The sequence below is a fragment of the Artemia franciscana genome, chromosome 18 (assembly GCF_032884065.1).
Source record: "Artemia franciscana chromosome 18, ASM3288406v1, whole genome shotgun sequence".
Lineage (NCBI taxonomy): Eukaryota > Metazoa > Arthropoda > Branchiopoda > Anostraca > Artemiidae > Artemia > Artemia franciscana.
In genome coordinates, this window is record NC_088880.1 from 8983799 (window position 1) to 9000154 (window position 16356).

A 16356-nucleotide genomic window follows, 5' to 3' on the forward strand; every position below is an offset into this window, starting at 1 on the left:
TATTTATTGACGATGATTTGTGATAATTTTACGCTTGGAAGATTATTTGACTTTGTTTTTGGTCATTTTTGGTTTAATGGAGCTCTTTATTTTTCTTCGAAAAGCCTGTTTTGTGTGAAGTTTAAAATTAATTTTTGCAAATCGCTTCGGTTCAATAAGGGATTTAGGAAAACACTAGAAACACTTGTGTAATAAGAAGGTAGGTGTCATCTTGCAGCACCCATGTGGACATTACCAACATTTTTTCCACGGAAAGATCTTGCCAAACATTTTGATTCTCGCTGACAATTTCCCCTTCCATCGTAGTATTCCCTCTAAATGAAAAATTTTGCATCCAAAGAGACAGACAGACAAATAAAAAGGATTATGTCGAAGAATTTTTGAGAACTTATCCCAAAAGATTTTCTCCCCAATGAAAATTCCCAACGATGAAATCCCCTCCTGCGGGAAATTCCCTTGCGATTAATATTTGTGCGTTTTTATCTGCTCTGACATTGCTGATATGTCCTTAGACAGCCTGTATATTCATATACTTCTTTGAAATTTTCATCCTGATGCTCTTAGCCTTACAGGTAGTTTAATTACTGGACCATCTTATTACGCTGAACAAAATAGGTGTCTCCAAATTTTGATTGAATGTGCTTGGAAAATGAATGGACTTGGGAGGAAGGCTGCTTGCCTCCCAATCCCTTTTGACTCTTAAAGGGGGAAGAGGACTTTTAATTTTCGACCTACCTAGCTCCTTTAAAAGTTTCAATGATATTGCAAGCTATCATAGGGTGGCAATACCTATATTTTTTATATGCTCTTTTGAAAAGCTACATGCGTTTAGTTTTTTCGTTTATTGAAATCCCCCTAAACGTCCCCTAAAAGTTTCACTTTAATACCATCAAGTCATTAATTACAGTAGCTATAAGATTATTATTAATAGCATAGACTTAGTACCTTCTGCGCAATCTGCCAAAATTTACCCTTGAATATCTAACTTAATAATTTAAGTCGTTTTTGAGATATTACTTTGACCCACCCTTTTGAAACTCTACATGCTCATAATTCGTTTTGATTTAGTTCAACATCCGCCTAAATATAACAAAAATTATGCAACTACTTGTCATCGAAAATTTTGACTAAATAATCAAATATTGTCAAAAATTTTACTTACAATCCAACATCCAAATTCTCAAGCAGAAAACTAAAACAGCGGAAAGCTACCAAACAATTTACAACTTTAAGAGAAAAAAGTAACTTTCAATTTCCCTTCTAATAAACATCTGGAATTATCCGAGGGACATTTTTCCATGGAGGGGGGGAGGAATACGCCTAGATCTGTATATATCTATATATATTTATATAGCATAATTTTCGTATCATCCATTTGTCTTATGTCATAAGGTTGCAAATAAACAATTTCAAATAAATTAAGAAATTCTTGCACGAAATCAATCTCACCTTCCTGCTGCAATGTGATGGTTGGGTTAGGATCATCAGTGTTCCTGCACTGTCTAGAGGGCAAGGAAGAACTTCTGGAGGAGTTGCTGTGCTTGTTAGTGTTAAACTTCATCCAAGGTCAGTTTTGTCTTCTGATTTCTTTTTTCAAGTTCAACTGCTTGACATAGCTGTTTTCTCTATATACATGCCAACTGATTGCTGTGACTTGAACTCAGAGGAAAAGGTAAGCATAGCCTGTAATAATCTTGCAAATGCTTTGGCCGAATCACTGAAACAAGGCCTTACTGTTATCATTGCAGGCAAAGTGAACTGGGCCCCTAATGCTGCTAACATTTTTAGGACAGAGATCCTTCATAATTCATGTCCCCAGATGACTATCATGAATAGCAGCCTGGCCTTTACATAAGTACATAATAGTGGGTCTATATTCAACTGCAACTTTTTCCTTTCTACAAATTCAATTGCAATCCATCTTCCCGTGTTAACAGTGCAATTTGTTCTTCTGACAACTTACCTGGACTTACGACTTCGACTACCTCTACTTGAAACCTATACTGTGTCCACTATGTGCATCCAGGTTATCAAAATGGCATATCTCCAATATGTTAGGAACAGCTAAGTGTAATAACCTTATACTTTCAAGACTATTACTACTGCTACAGTGACTGCAACTGCGACTATGACTGCTTAGGCCCACTTGCAAGTACATGTACTTATGACTGCGACTATGACTATTTATATCTGCTAATGAGGCCACTTATAACTTCGACTATTTGTGACTGTAACTATTTGAAACTGCGAGTACTAGCAAATACAATTACTTGTGACTGTGACAAGGACTAACAAAGAAGCTTTGACTATAGCTACTTAAGATGAGAATATTTGTGATCCCGACAACTTACCACCGCGAATATTTACAATCGCGAATGCAACTCGACTGCTACTACGACTACTTGCGACTATGACTCCTTGCAAGTGCAACTACTTATAACTGCAAGTGCGGAAACTTGGGACGAGTGTGACAACTCGTGACTACAACTGCTACTGCTTGCGGCTGTGACAACTAATATTAGTGCTATTACTGCTACTGCAATTGCAACTGTAAATACTAATGTACATCCATCTTTTTAAAATGGTGTGTACAATATCTCACGAGCGGGTATTAAGTTGAAACTTTCAGATAATGTTGAGGAAGACATTGAGTTCAATCAAAAGATATTATGTGTATCTCGGTTATCAGAAGGACGTATCTGCAATATCTCAGCAACGGTTAATGACACGGCTTAGCTATCCGTCGTTTATTTCAATTATTCGCGGCTGGCAGAAAGCAGCCAGGTGTTAGACCGGAAGTATTCGCAAGAAGACAAGAATTAGCTCGACTTGGAATGTGAATCCGGCCCACCAATAGAAAAGGCTTTTTGGGCTGGTGTTTTTTTTGCAACGAATTATTACGCTCATGATTTTCATAAAACTTCTGAGTTTGACTTTTTTCATCCAATTACTTCCTAGTTTTTTTTTTATATCAATTACTTTAAGAAATGAAAAATATTTTTGAAAACCCTACATTGAATAATTTGACTAATTATTACATTATACAATGACTAATTATTTCACTCTGTACTAAATAGCGACGATGACCACAGTGCCTTTCCAACACAAACACCAAAAACAAGAAGAACAATAAGGAATTATTTTCGACAAACAGTGGGAAACTAACTAGAATGAATATTTCGGCCCTATGTCCAAGGGCCGTCCTCAACAAGAGATAAATATGTAAGAAGAAAAACTTAAAACAAGATACAGTCAATATAACTTAAATGAATTTTTTTTTTAAAACAATCCGAGCATCCTTACTTCAGCGAAGTTCAACCAGGACTGGTAAACAAATTGTGATGAAACGAAGCAATTTAATGCAATGAAAGAGAATGATTAAAAACACGTTTTTAGTGCTAATCTTGCTTTTTTGGCTGCTGATCTCGCAGGTTTATTTGTGACAGGTTCTGTGTTAATATCTATTGTTTTTTTTACAATATTTTGTAAGATCGTTTTTAATTAAATTTGTGCATAGAGCATTTAGTGAATATTCTCCCGAGTCCTTATTTAAGGAAATATTACTCTTAATCTTAAGTCTGATTTCAAGTGCTTCTCAAACTACTTGCTTTATGCCTAAGTCATTGCTAATAAGGGTGGATTCTTCAAAAATATTTTGTGACTAGGATTTTCAAACACATGGGTGCTTAAAGCAGAATCAAAAGAAACAGAAGCAATATTAGAATTTAGAGCGTTGGTGATATCATCCTTATGCTGGTGCAGACGTTTCTCGAAATTCTGGTGAGTTCTCCCAGCATAGAATTTGCCACAATTGCATGGTATTTGATAGACACCTCTTTGGCGAGTAAATGGAGTTTTATCTTTACCAGAATTTCGGAGATTTATGATTTTCAAATTATTGATAAATAAAATATACAAATTATTTTATGTGTATACTTTTTTAAGATTCCTAGTGATTTTTGGGATATGTTGGAGGTGAATTATGTTTTGGGGCTTATCGGAATTCTCACGTGGTGAATTATTGTTGATTTTACGGGAGTGTCTTTTCAGTCTACGGTTAATTGTACTATTGATAAATAAAAGAGGATACCCATTTCCAAAAAGTATGTCCCTGATAAAGTCTAGTTCTGCTATGATGTAGGAATCAGAACAAATGTATAGGGCACGATCGACGAGAGAGATTACGGCAGCTCTTTTAACTTGTGGGGGTGGTTTGATTTCAAATGTAAATATCTATTGTTTTGTGTTGGTTTTCTATACATAGTAAAATTGAGTTTATATAAGCTACGAATAATTATCATATCTAGGAATAAGATTTTTTTGGCAATTTGAACTTCTATTGCAAACTGTAAATTCCTATCGTTCGTATTAAAGTGATCTAAGAAACCCCTAAGCTCATTTTCCCCATAATTTCAAAGCGAAATTACGTCATTCATGTATCGTCCACAAAAGATATGTTTCAAGAAATATGAATTTAACGCCCAATTTTCAATATGCTCTACATAAATATTCACTAGTAATCCAGAGAGAGGCACACCCATGGGTAAGCCATTGATCCGATGGTAAAAAGAATTACGGAATTGGGAATATACTGAACACTTGTTACAAAGCTTAACCAAGGTCATTAATACATCGCAATCTAATCCTGCTACTGAAACTTCTATTAAGCGATAATTTCCGTTTATTTTATTTTCTAATAATTGCTCAGATACTGCTACATCAATATTTATATACATAGAAACAATATCAAAACTACTGATAATTGTATTTCTGAGATATTTACATTTTTCAACTAAATCTACCGTATTATACATGTAAGATTTTTGAGAAAAAGCAAAGGTTTGAAAGCTATACATAACCATTTCCCAATAATGGAGGCGGGGACTTTCGTACAAGCTACGCTGGGCCTCAAAGGAATGCCTCGCTTATGTAATTTTGTTGACCATACAATTTTCGACAAAAGCGGCCCCGAGGGAAAAATTCATTATATTATTGTGGAGTAATTTTACCATTTTGTTTTAGATCTTTTAATTCATTTATAATTTTGTTAGCAAATTCATCAGTATGATCGTGGGTTATAGTTGTATATGTTGTTTTGTCATTTAGACGTGCATAAATTTTTGTATCGTAATCTGTCGTATCCATGACAGCCAAAGAATTGCTTTTATCTGCTTTAGTTACAATAATGGATGGGTCTTTGCAGAAATTAAACAGAATTCTTAGGTCACTCAAATTATCTGGTTTTATATTGGCGGCATATTAGCTTTTTTTTGATTATTGTAAAGGGTAGCAATAAGACTAGCCTAAATAAGACTAGGAAACAGATGTATAAAATTTGTGGAAAGAACGCTCTAGAAAGGAAACTAAATCCGCCACAGGAACATGTTTTAAAAGAAAAGAGAATTTCAGACCTTTTTAACGTTTGAATTTCCAATGGCTCAAGCGTTCTAGAAGACAAATTAAAAACAGCCGGTCCAGGAGTGAATCTTAGGATCATAGGTCCAGGAGGACCAATCATAGGTCCAGGAGGACCAATCATAGGTCCAGGAGGACCATAAGTAAGCTTATTTATTGATTTTTTGATTTTTGATTTTTATCGTAGGTTCATTTTTTGATTTAATTTTTGATTTTTATCGTAGGTTTATTTTTTGATTTTTATCGTAGGTTCTGGATTTGGATTCATTGGATAGGACGGCAGATATCATTAAAAACAAATCTGAGATATAATTGATACTAGAATTCACAAGTAGTCAACTCTCTAGAAAGTAGGCTATAAAGTAAATAAAAAAAAATCTGAGCACAAAAAAACCTCCTTAAAGGATTATTCTTTTACCAAATTCATCAAAACATACTTTTCATTTAGTCGAGGGAAAGTACTTAAGTTGTATGTTGCTGCAGAACGATTGTGTTGTACTGTTGGTATATATGTTTTTTATTTAGTTTGATGGAAGAAGATGAAGAAGTACAATTAAAAGAATGCGTCATATTTACTGAAAAGTAAACAGTAAATCAAAGCTTGATCACAAAAAATGTCAAAAGTAAATTAAGCTCATGTCTTAAATGTACTACGCGGATAAACTTCTAGAGTAAAATTACACTTCCTGTCAATTTGGGCCGTAAATGTTTAAGTAAAATTTTTATTTAATAATACAATAAAAAGAACATACAGCACAGTAAAAAAAACCAACATATTGGCCCCGAACATTTTAAATTATCTCCTGGAAAAAAGTCAAGTTTTAAATAGCCAGAGCTTTCCCCAGAATTGTATTTCCTAATCTGTCTACAGTGGCCTCTAGGCATTGACTAAAATCAAGCTATAAAACGGAAACAAAATTTCATAAAGTAAGCACTTGAAGTCAAAAAATAATAATGTCAATTTTCACTCGAATTGGCTGAATTTCAGCTGGTCTTTTTACATTGAGTTTTTAGCAAACCCCCCGTTTTCACGTTCACAAAGTTTATTTGTTCACAACTTAGTTTTTTTTCTTTTAACTAAACAGTTACTACTGTTTGACTATTTATATAATCTAGTCTCCCCCCCCCCCAAAAAAAAATCTTATTACGATATGCTTATTGCACAATAATTGCCTCTGCAAATCTGAGATACAGTAGCTCAAAGTTTATAGGAATCTACCCAAGTTTTCGGTTTATCAATAATAATTTGTAAGGAAGCACTCGAGGATATAAGAAACAACATCTTTGGGTGCGGAATACACGATGAAGAGTGGTTGATGAGTGTTGTTGTTTTTCATTGGAGGTGAAAATTTATTTTTTTTACGTTAATTTAATTTATTTATTTTATTTTTTTAAATTTATTTTTTATTATTATTAATAAAAATAGGAATTCGAGTGACTTAGGCTAGTATTACTATTCCCCAAAAAAGTTTTTTTTTTTTAATTCCTCTCTTCTATATTTTGAAAAATACTTTTTCGTGTGTTTCCTTTTAAAAATACCCTGTTTTGGTAACTCTTTCTTTCAAAACTCCTTTTAATCGTCACATATCATTTGACCCACACTCGGTCATAACTGCGCATATAGGGCTAAAGTAAGCACCAACCTGCCCTTACCTCCTTCTTAATATTTCATTTAACATTTATTTTTCCGGCGGATATATGACTCGAAGTTCATTCATCCTGAAAATTTACGCTACTCTTATAACGTCGACAATTAAATACTACAAATCAGTTTTACTATAATAAAGGACACGTAAAGAATTTCCAACTGAAAGTGAAACTGAAAAGACAAATACTTAATATTGTGGATGAACATTAATTTTGGGAGTCTGTGCTACTTGATCGTGGCTTAATCTTGAAGTTGGGTGACTGTCCAATGGTCAGCGGCTTATCACTTTTGTTAAGTTTGAAGGGTTTATAGTTGGGCACTGGGTTTGCTTTCGTCACCATTTGTTTTCGCAGTCTTGCAATTTCTTCCTGTTCTTCTTCTCTTCTTCTTATCTCCGCCTGATAAAATAATATTATAAATTTTTAGAATGAAAAATAATTAAATTAAAATAATTAATCAAATTAAATGCATTAAATTAAAAATTTTAATTAAATTAATACACATAATAAAATAAAATGAAATAATATTACGCTCAGTTCTGACACAAATTTTGCTCTGGCAGCAACTGCGGCTAATTGTAAAGTTGATTTCGAATTTTGTATTGGAGAGGGGAGGGGGGGGAGCAATTTTTCGCCGGGTCTCTCAAAGAATTATACGGCCATTTTTTTGTATGTCTGTTATCCGATAGGCTTATCTGCTTATCTTAAATAATCATCTTTTTTATATTGTACATTTTTTGGCAGCAAATCGAGAGCAACGTCATCCATTTAGGACAAAAAATGGTAAACTTCTGTTCCAGATCAAATCTGAAAAATTTGTCTCTCTGATCTGAAAAATAGTATTTAAAGAAAACGAAAACCTCATGTTTATGCGTAAGTCAAAACGTAAAACACTTTTTAGCCAGAGTTAAAATAGAGGGGACGATTGGTACCTTTACTCGATAAAATTTGCCGTTTTCAGTCAAAAATTAATTTAAATTTAAATATTATTTAAAACTCGACTTTTACACCCATATGTTACTGTGAATGTCCACAGAATGATGAAAGTTGACATTCACTAGTGAATGTCCAAAAATAACTTTCTTTTCCCTTGGTTTTACTCAGCCCCTTGATTTCAGCCCCTTGATTCCCTTGATTTGCTTTTTGGTTTTGATTCCCTTGATTTCGCATTGGTTTTGATCAGCTCCTTGATTCCCTTGATTTGCTTTTTGGTTTTGATTCCCTTGATTTCGCATTGGTTTTGATCAGCCCCTTGATTCCCTTGATTTGCTTTTTGGTTTTGATTCCCTTGATTTCGCATTGGTTTTGATCAGCCCCTTGATTCCCTTGATTTGCCATAAATTACAGAGGAACATAAATAAAAAAGTGTGTTGCTGATATTGTCGATGAGAATGAAACTCGATAAAGTGTTCAAAATTGCATTATTTATAGAAATCATTGTTCCTAGAGGTTCGAGTATTTTCGATTTTTGATGTTACAAGAAAAAAAAGAATAACTGTTTAATCCACATTTTGTTTACAGTAAAGCGCAAATGACACCCTAGCCCTTTGGCAGTTTAAAGAAGAAGCGATCCAGCTATTTGTGGCAATTTTACTGTTTTAAAATTCGCTCGGTTTTTCATTTCAATTTTCACTTTTTCAGAAATAGAGAATACAGAAAAGATAAAAACAAAAACAGAAAAGTTAAAATAGAAATTTGCCAATAACCCTTCAGGACCTTCTCTTGTGACCTTCTCTATACCAAGGAACAAAACACATCATCATAGATTCCCTAAATTTTTTTGAAGAAAAAAGATTAAAAAGAAAACTCGGCTCCGTAAAAATAGTACAAATCATGCGCACTAAAATAGACATTTTTTCAGTAATCCCCCAAAATGTTGCGTATTAGCTTCTTGAGCAATGATGTAGGAACCCCCATATGGAAGGAAGAAAATTCAAACTGCTGACTGGAGTCTACTTAACTATTTTCTATACATTTCCTAACCGGTTTTGTAATTAATGATGGAGTACTCAAAAAAAGTTATAAAGTGCATATCCGAATCTGAATAGTTTTTGGGAGAATGCCACTAACACACTCTGGTTTATTCAGTTTGGTAGGGGGGTGGGGGCGGTAATTTTGCTGGCTGTGGGGTTTTAGGGTTTTCTATACAAATTCTACAAATTTATCCCATCATATGATAGGTGCACACGATCGGAGCCATCTGATTGGTGCACCAAACAACAGCTGAATAATTAACCTAATAATAAACGATAGGTCGCATTAAATAAATGTTCTTTATCCTTTTTTGTAGAGTTAGATTCTAACAGGATACAATTTCTCCTTCGGCAACCAGTTTCTAAATCTTCCAAAGAAAATGATGATATGGAATCAATTCCTTAAGTTTAGTTAGAATAACTGACGCCCAAGCAAAGGTGACAGGAGTCTCATTCATTTAGGCGAATTATTGGAGTCCCTGGAGCCGGAACGGCATCAGCCTATTCTCAATCTCTCAATAGATACAATGCCTTGTCGACCGAGTAGTTGGTGGCAGAGGAGATTTCGGATCTTACTGCCAAAATGGGCCACTTCGGTAAGTCGTCATATAAAATACTTTCATATAGATCCAAGTGGACCACTTTTGGAAAGTCCTCAGCTCGTTAACAAATATTCATGTGTGCTAATAATCGGTCCACTTCTACTTCAGTCCAAAGTTTCATTATGTTTTTTGTTTTTTAGTCAGCAAAATTTTGCTTGAACTAAAGAATGTATAATTTCAACAGAACGTATTATTATTATTATTAATTTATTACCCGTCAAAAACGGAAAAGACGGAGTATATATAAAAAAAGCACAAAAATTTAAATACACTTTCACTACAAATATTATAAAATAACACTAGTCCAGGGGTGGTTGGCTCTTAAAACATTGGTACTGAATTTGGAGATTCTTCTCTCTATGGCCATGGAAGGGTTGGTGACCTTATATTTCCTAGAGATGTCGCCATTGCTATGCCACAAAGGGAGACGCAGGAGAAACTTAGCATATCTGTAGAATGCGGTGCAAATGGTTTTCTTTTCGGTAGCTGTGAATATTTTCCAGAAGGGAACCAGAGCAAGCAGATGGGGGGTAGTAAAAGCATTGTATAGCTGGGCAAGGAGAGGACGATTGAAACGATACTTATTGGCAACAAGTAATCCATAAGCCGCTCGTAGACGGGAACAGATGTGGTTTGTCAGTGCTGAGCGTGTGTCCTTCGATGTAGAAGAAATAGGAAGGCCAAGATACGTACGGAATCACAAGGCTTAATCAGAGTGTCGCCAATTTTAACGGAGATGTTAATTGAAAGCTCATTTTTTGAACCATTGAAGAAAAGAAGTTCTGTTTTAGATTCGTTGACGGAAAGTCCGATCTGCTTGTATGCCGCTGCAAGTGAGTCGGAATTTTGTTGAAATAAAGATATCGAACGAGAAACATGAAGAATGTCATCAGCAGCGAAAGATTAATCCCACGGAAAAAGCACGACGGCTTTATTACTTGTTGTGCTTCGATGATAGCGTTATTAAACAGTGATGGTGAAGTTTTGCCACCTTGACGTACGCCTTTCTTGACACTCAGCATTTCTTTAGAAGAAAAAGTGCCGGACGGAGAGGGGATCAGGATAACAGCCGAGAGCTTGTTGTACATACTGTAAACAGGGGAAATGATGCAAGAGGAAACACCTAGCTGAAGGGCTTTGAGCAGGATATGGCCATGGATGCCAGAATCGAAGGCTCTACTAACATCAAGCGCTCCAAAGACGAGAAGATCACCATTTTTATCTGCATCAATAAGAAGATTTGCAAGAACGCTGTGAACGTGTTCCCGTCCCGAGTGCTTTTTGGACCCGAACTGGTCGTCCGGAGTAGTGCATCGAAGTGCAATTTCATCAAAAATAAGGGATTCAAATAGCTTACAAAAAGTAGTTGAAACAGTGATCGGACGATATGAAGCGCACTGGTCAGCTGGTTTGCCTTTTTTGAGAATAGGATGGACCAATCCAACACCAAAGCTGTCTGGAACGATGCCAGTAACGAAAATCATTTGAAATAGCAGAGAAAGGTGCTCTAGGAGAAGATTGCTGGCAAAGCTTAAATGGGTACCAGATATACCATCGATGCCCTTAGATTTCTTTTTTTTTTACTTAACAATTTTGGAACACATCAAGGACGGAGTGACCAGGACACCAATATCCTTAATTGCAAACTGAAGCTCCTTATCGATGGTTGTCTAGGTGTTGTCTAGGTAGGAATTAGGCGCTGAAAATTAGTCTCTGAAGTAGTCGCACCAGTCTTTTTCTGGCATGCAGGGTGGGCCATTGGAAGATTTGTTCTTAGCTCGAAGACGCCATAAAGCAGGAGGTTACTTATCGACAATCTCGCTGGTACGGGCAATTTCGTTAGCCTTATACTGTGCGATGGCGTTGGAAAATTTACGTTTCGTGTAAATACGAACAGCGTTGACTACTCCGGAGCGCAGCTTCCCGCAATCTGCCCATAATTGTAGCCAGAATTTTGCTGAATCACATGCGGCCAGGAGATTAGGATTATTCCACCAGTTACACACTTCCGTGCCGTGGCGAATTTTGCGGACCGGAACTGAAGTTTTCTCAGCTTTATAGATAGCATGCGTTATCTCAGAACAGTAGATGTTTAGTAGGATGGTTTTTTCTGAGTCTACTGTCATGTTCGGACAACAGAGAAGTGCGAAAGGAATTCGGATCTTCGACAGTATGTAGTTACATGAACTCTGGTAGGAATCGAATTTGTGGGTGAAGTTTGCGGCAAGGGCTTTATTTGAAAAGAATTACAAATCGGCATGTGGTCGGATATGGAGTAATCAAGAAGAACCGTAGTATTAGAGGTGGGTTTAACCATAGAAGAACAATAGAAACAGTCCAACTGAGACACGGAGCCAGATTGATGGATGTACTAAAACGTAAAAAATTTCCAACATAGGTGAGACTTGGACAAGCATGGAGTAAGATATGAGATCTATTGTTTTCAGGGTTAGACAGTTCACAGTTAAAGTCACCAAACAGGAGACAACTTAGGCCTTCATCTTCATATTTTGATACTAGCTTGGCAATAGATGTACACGTGAGAGAGAAATTCCTCTCAGATACATTATTACGGTAGTTAGTAGGAAAATAAACTACGAATATGACCACATTCGAAACTTCAACCGCAAGGAAACTGTCAGACTAAGCAACTAGATTACCAAGTAGCTCTTTCCGTATCATCAGGGCTAAACCACCTGAAGGCCTACCGCGAGTGGACTTAGCATGGTGGAAAAACAGATTATGAGAAGACGTGAACTCCAACAGTTGACGACTATCGCTTGACAAGAAGTGTTCCTGGAGACCCACCACGTCAAACAGCAAGCAAAGTTCAGACAGTAGGTGATGTTTCGGTAGAACTTTCCCATTGATGTTCCATGATACAATTTTTAGGGTTTCTTCAGGCATTGGACTTCTTTAAAAGAGACTGAGCGACAGGACATTTAAAACTGTAACATGGGTGGTCGGAGGAGTTGCAAAGAGCACACTTAAGTGCCTTGGTACAAGGATTATCTTTGGTTGTGGAGTGGCCAGCCTCACCACACCTGGAACATTTTCGAGTACCTGAGCACGCAGACGCAAAATGACCATATGACTGCCAAGAGAAGCATTGGGGTGGCAAGCGTTGGAATATACTAATGGGGATTCTTTCGTACCCTATGATGGGCGGAAAGCGAATAGAAGACTCGAGGCCCTCTTTCGACTCAAAAAGAAGATTAAACGAACGGATGTTTCGGATTTGAGTTGCTTTCAAACAGTTGGCAATCAGGACACATAGGCTATTTTCGTTCAGGTCTTCAGGAAAATAACGGATAATACCGAAAAAGGAGGGACATTGGAGTTTAGGCTCGACTTCAGGGTTATTCCCGGTTATGCGTGATATAATACATTCGGCACCACTTTTAACCTTTGTGACTACTTTCCAGGCGTCTCTACTGGGACGAAGCTCGATTATATTCCGACTAGCTTCTCCACATGCATGCTCCAGATAAGCTTTCCGGGAGTCAGGCTTTTTAAGGTCGAAGGGGGGCTTCTTGAGAATAACTGCATAGGAAGGCTTGGCCGGTAGAGTGACTAATTGATTCATGGATGTAGCAAGTTTCTCAGCTGCACAGGCTTTTTTCTCACTTTCAATAAAGTCCTTCAAGTTATCGGAGATTTGAAAGTCCTTTCTTTGAAAGGCATTCAAAGCAGTGTTTTTTCCAAGAAGCTTTCTAGCAATTCTTTCATAGAAACACTCTTTACAGAATCAAAATTCAATATTTACAAAATAAACAAACAAAAATATTCAAATCGAGTGAAAAGAGAGCTAAGCTCAAATCAAAGGCTAGTCATTATCTAAATAAATTTTATAATCCGCGTGACACAAATGTGACAAAAGTGACACAAATAAAATAAATAAAACAAAGAAAAGAATCAAACATGACAAATTAGGGTATGAAAAGGACAAGAAAGTCTATATGTTCAGAGACGGTCCCAAATAGAAGCGATTGAGCTAGAGAGGGAGGGGCCAAGAATATGCGGATCATAGAAATAACTCACTTGAGACTGAATATCATAATGTCAAAGTGATGACTGCAAATCCTTAAGTTGGCTAAGGTTATAAGACGAGAGTTTCTATTTCTGAAAGACTTTCAAGTCGTGTAGAGCGAGAAAAGGAAATACTAACGATTTTTCTAGTTTATTTTGTATTATCTGAGAGGTTTAAATGAATGTATTTAAGTAACAAATAGGACAATATCTTAAATATGATTCTATCTATGAAAGATAAAGAATTTTAATAACTGGAAAATGGAAAACCTGTTTTATTAAAATAACCTAATTTTGGGGCTGGTTATAGACGCAGGTGATCAGAATGACAACGAAAAGGTAAAAAGCTCATCATGAATCAATCGCAAATATTTACAGCCTATATATTAATCCTTCTGATTCTATCCGGAAATATCTAGCTCGTCAGTTCCAAATTTAACATTTCCTTGCTTAAGTCTCCCAGAAACCCTAAATTCTGTCTTAGACTAATTTGGGACTTTACAAAGCAATTACGGACAATAACGAGAAAACTACCGGATAACGGAATTCATTTCAGTCACTAAATATCAATCAACAATGAAAGGACTTTAGCTTCACTGGATAGCACTGTGTCATCTACGAACATAACCGTAAATTATTAGGATATTCATATGGGACAAACAATTAGGAAAATCATTTATATTAATCAGAAATAGTGTCGGTCTTAATACAAACCCTGGGGCACAATAGTATCGCCCAGAGAATTAGGCTGAGACACATGGCCTTGAAGTACTACTTGGATTTCGTGATTTTGCAAATCGCTGAATCCAAATTCAGATCAGACAAACCATTCGAAGCTCATATAGCGACATCGCTTGGTCGTTTTCGCATGAAAAAAATTGCTACCTTCTGTCAAAACTTAACCCAAAGGCCAATTAACACCAGAAACGCCTTTTTGGTGCAATTTTTTGATAGAATTCTTGAAAATCTCTAGAAGACTAGATAGTGGTGAACAGAAACAGAGCTGAAAACCGGTAAATAATTTAAAAAAAATATAGTAAATATTATGTATCGCCGATGGTATAGGAAGCCCTTCAGATAGTATGCGAGCAAATACGAAAATTCTCCAAAACCTAGAATTCCAAGAATTCCTAGATCTCCAACCCTAGAAATTTCGAGGGAGGCGTTGAGGAAAACTTCGATGCATAACAATTTTAAAGTCTTAAAGTAGTTTCGTTAAAGCCATTTTTTACTGGTTAAAAACAATCTTTTAGGCAATGGATCATTTAGGAAGGGAAATCCATTATCCATCAAAAATTTGAATTTCTTATCTAATACACTTCATTAAGATTCAGAAAACCAAATAGGATGCTTAAACTGCTTTTTTCATACTCAGCCATCTCATACACTCGATCCGAAATAATAATTATTGCATGGCGGTAGCTTCAAAGAACAGTCCAGTGTTCTCCACATCCTATCTGGCAAATTCGTCTCTCTCGAGATCTCCCCAAGCCTTCTGAATTCGTCTCTCTCTAGATCTCTCAAGCCTTCTGAAACGAGCCTTCTTTTTCAACGCGTGTGTCTTACAGAGAATCCCAAGGATGAGTAGCAAGAGACGCACTACAAAACTCACAGCGGCTTTTCTCCGATCTATGCTTTCAAACCGGTAGCTTTCTAACCCATCCTACAACGTGGTCAACATCATCGACAGGGCTTGAATTCCATCTCTCCCCCACTTTCTTAAGCAAACTGCCGGGTCAGTAAATCCCACATAGAAGTTGACTCCAAAGTTCAGTTGAGGGTTGTTATTATAAGGTAGCATCAAACTATTGAAGGTAGGACTGAGTCAAACTATTCAATGCAGAACCTTAGCACTTCCTGTAAACAATCACAAACTCTAACGCCTAGTACTGGAAAAGTGGAAAGTACATTTCAGGCTACGATTTTTTTTCCTGGACTGAGAGGGGAGGGGTATTATTCAGGCCGGAAGAGGTACTCTCCCTGTCGATTAGTAGAGGTACTCACTTGTCTTATTTGTGCCTCAGTTCCCACTTTCTTTCTTTCAAGAATTGACCCTGAGGCCCCCTTATTAATCAAAAGCGGGAGTTCGTCAACAGAAAATATTCAACAGGCAGGGCATTAAATTTCCTTTCAAGGCCACAGACCAAAAATAGAAAGGGCAAACTGGATATTTGGAAGCAAAAAATTGTAATCTTCTGACATACATCGTGCAACGTATTTTTAGGAATCTCAAGAGGGACGATTCACAGGTTTTCAAATATAAAACTTGTGAATTATTTACCATCATTGCACTTAATTTTCCCTTGCTATATATTAAGGACTGATCAGTCTTATCTTTGTTTAGTCATGGCGTCGAAATGCAAAATATAGGTTATATTAGGCAGGACTATGGTGACCAAAAACGGTTTAATATGCTCTTATTTACCGAGGAGCAAAGCTCTCAAATAAAGGCACAAAATTTCAAAAATGTGAAAAAGGCAATGTCCAATCCAAATTTTTGGATTACCTAAAAGGTAAATTAGTATTACCTAAAAAGGTAAATTACCTAAAAAAGTAAAAGGTAAATTAGGTAAATTACCTAAAAAGGTAATTTTAGGCCACTAGTTTTTCAATTTGTCGTCGAAGGAGAAAGTAGACTTCTACTTTCTTGTGATATAGTAAAGGTGTTTTAGGTGTAACCCCTTATACTA

At 36.2% G+C, this 16356-nt stretch overlaps 1 protein-coding gene across 1 annotated transcript in view; it reads right to left on the reverse strand.

The window, feature by feature from the left end:
* Positions 1–6123: 6123 nt before the first annotated feature.
* LOC136038574 (targeting protein for Xklp2-like) overlaps positions 6124–16356 on the reverse strand; it is a 75995-nt gene continuing 65762 nt past the window's right edge. Inside the window, exon 12 of the mRNA XM_065721753.1 lies at positions 6124–7461. Within this exon, the coding sequence (XP_065577825.1) occupies positions 7270–7461 (192 nt within the window). The 3' untranslated portion in view covers positions 6124–7269. The remainder of the gene's footprint in view (positions 7462–16356) is intronic.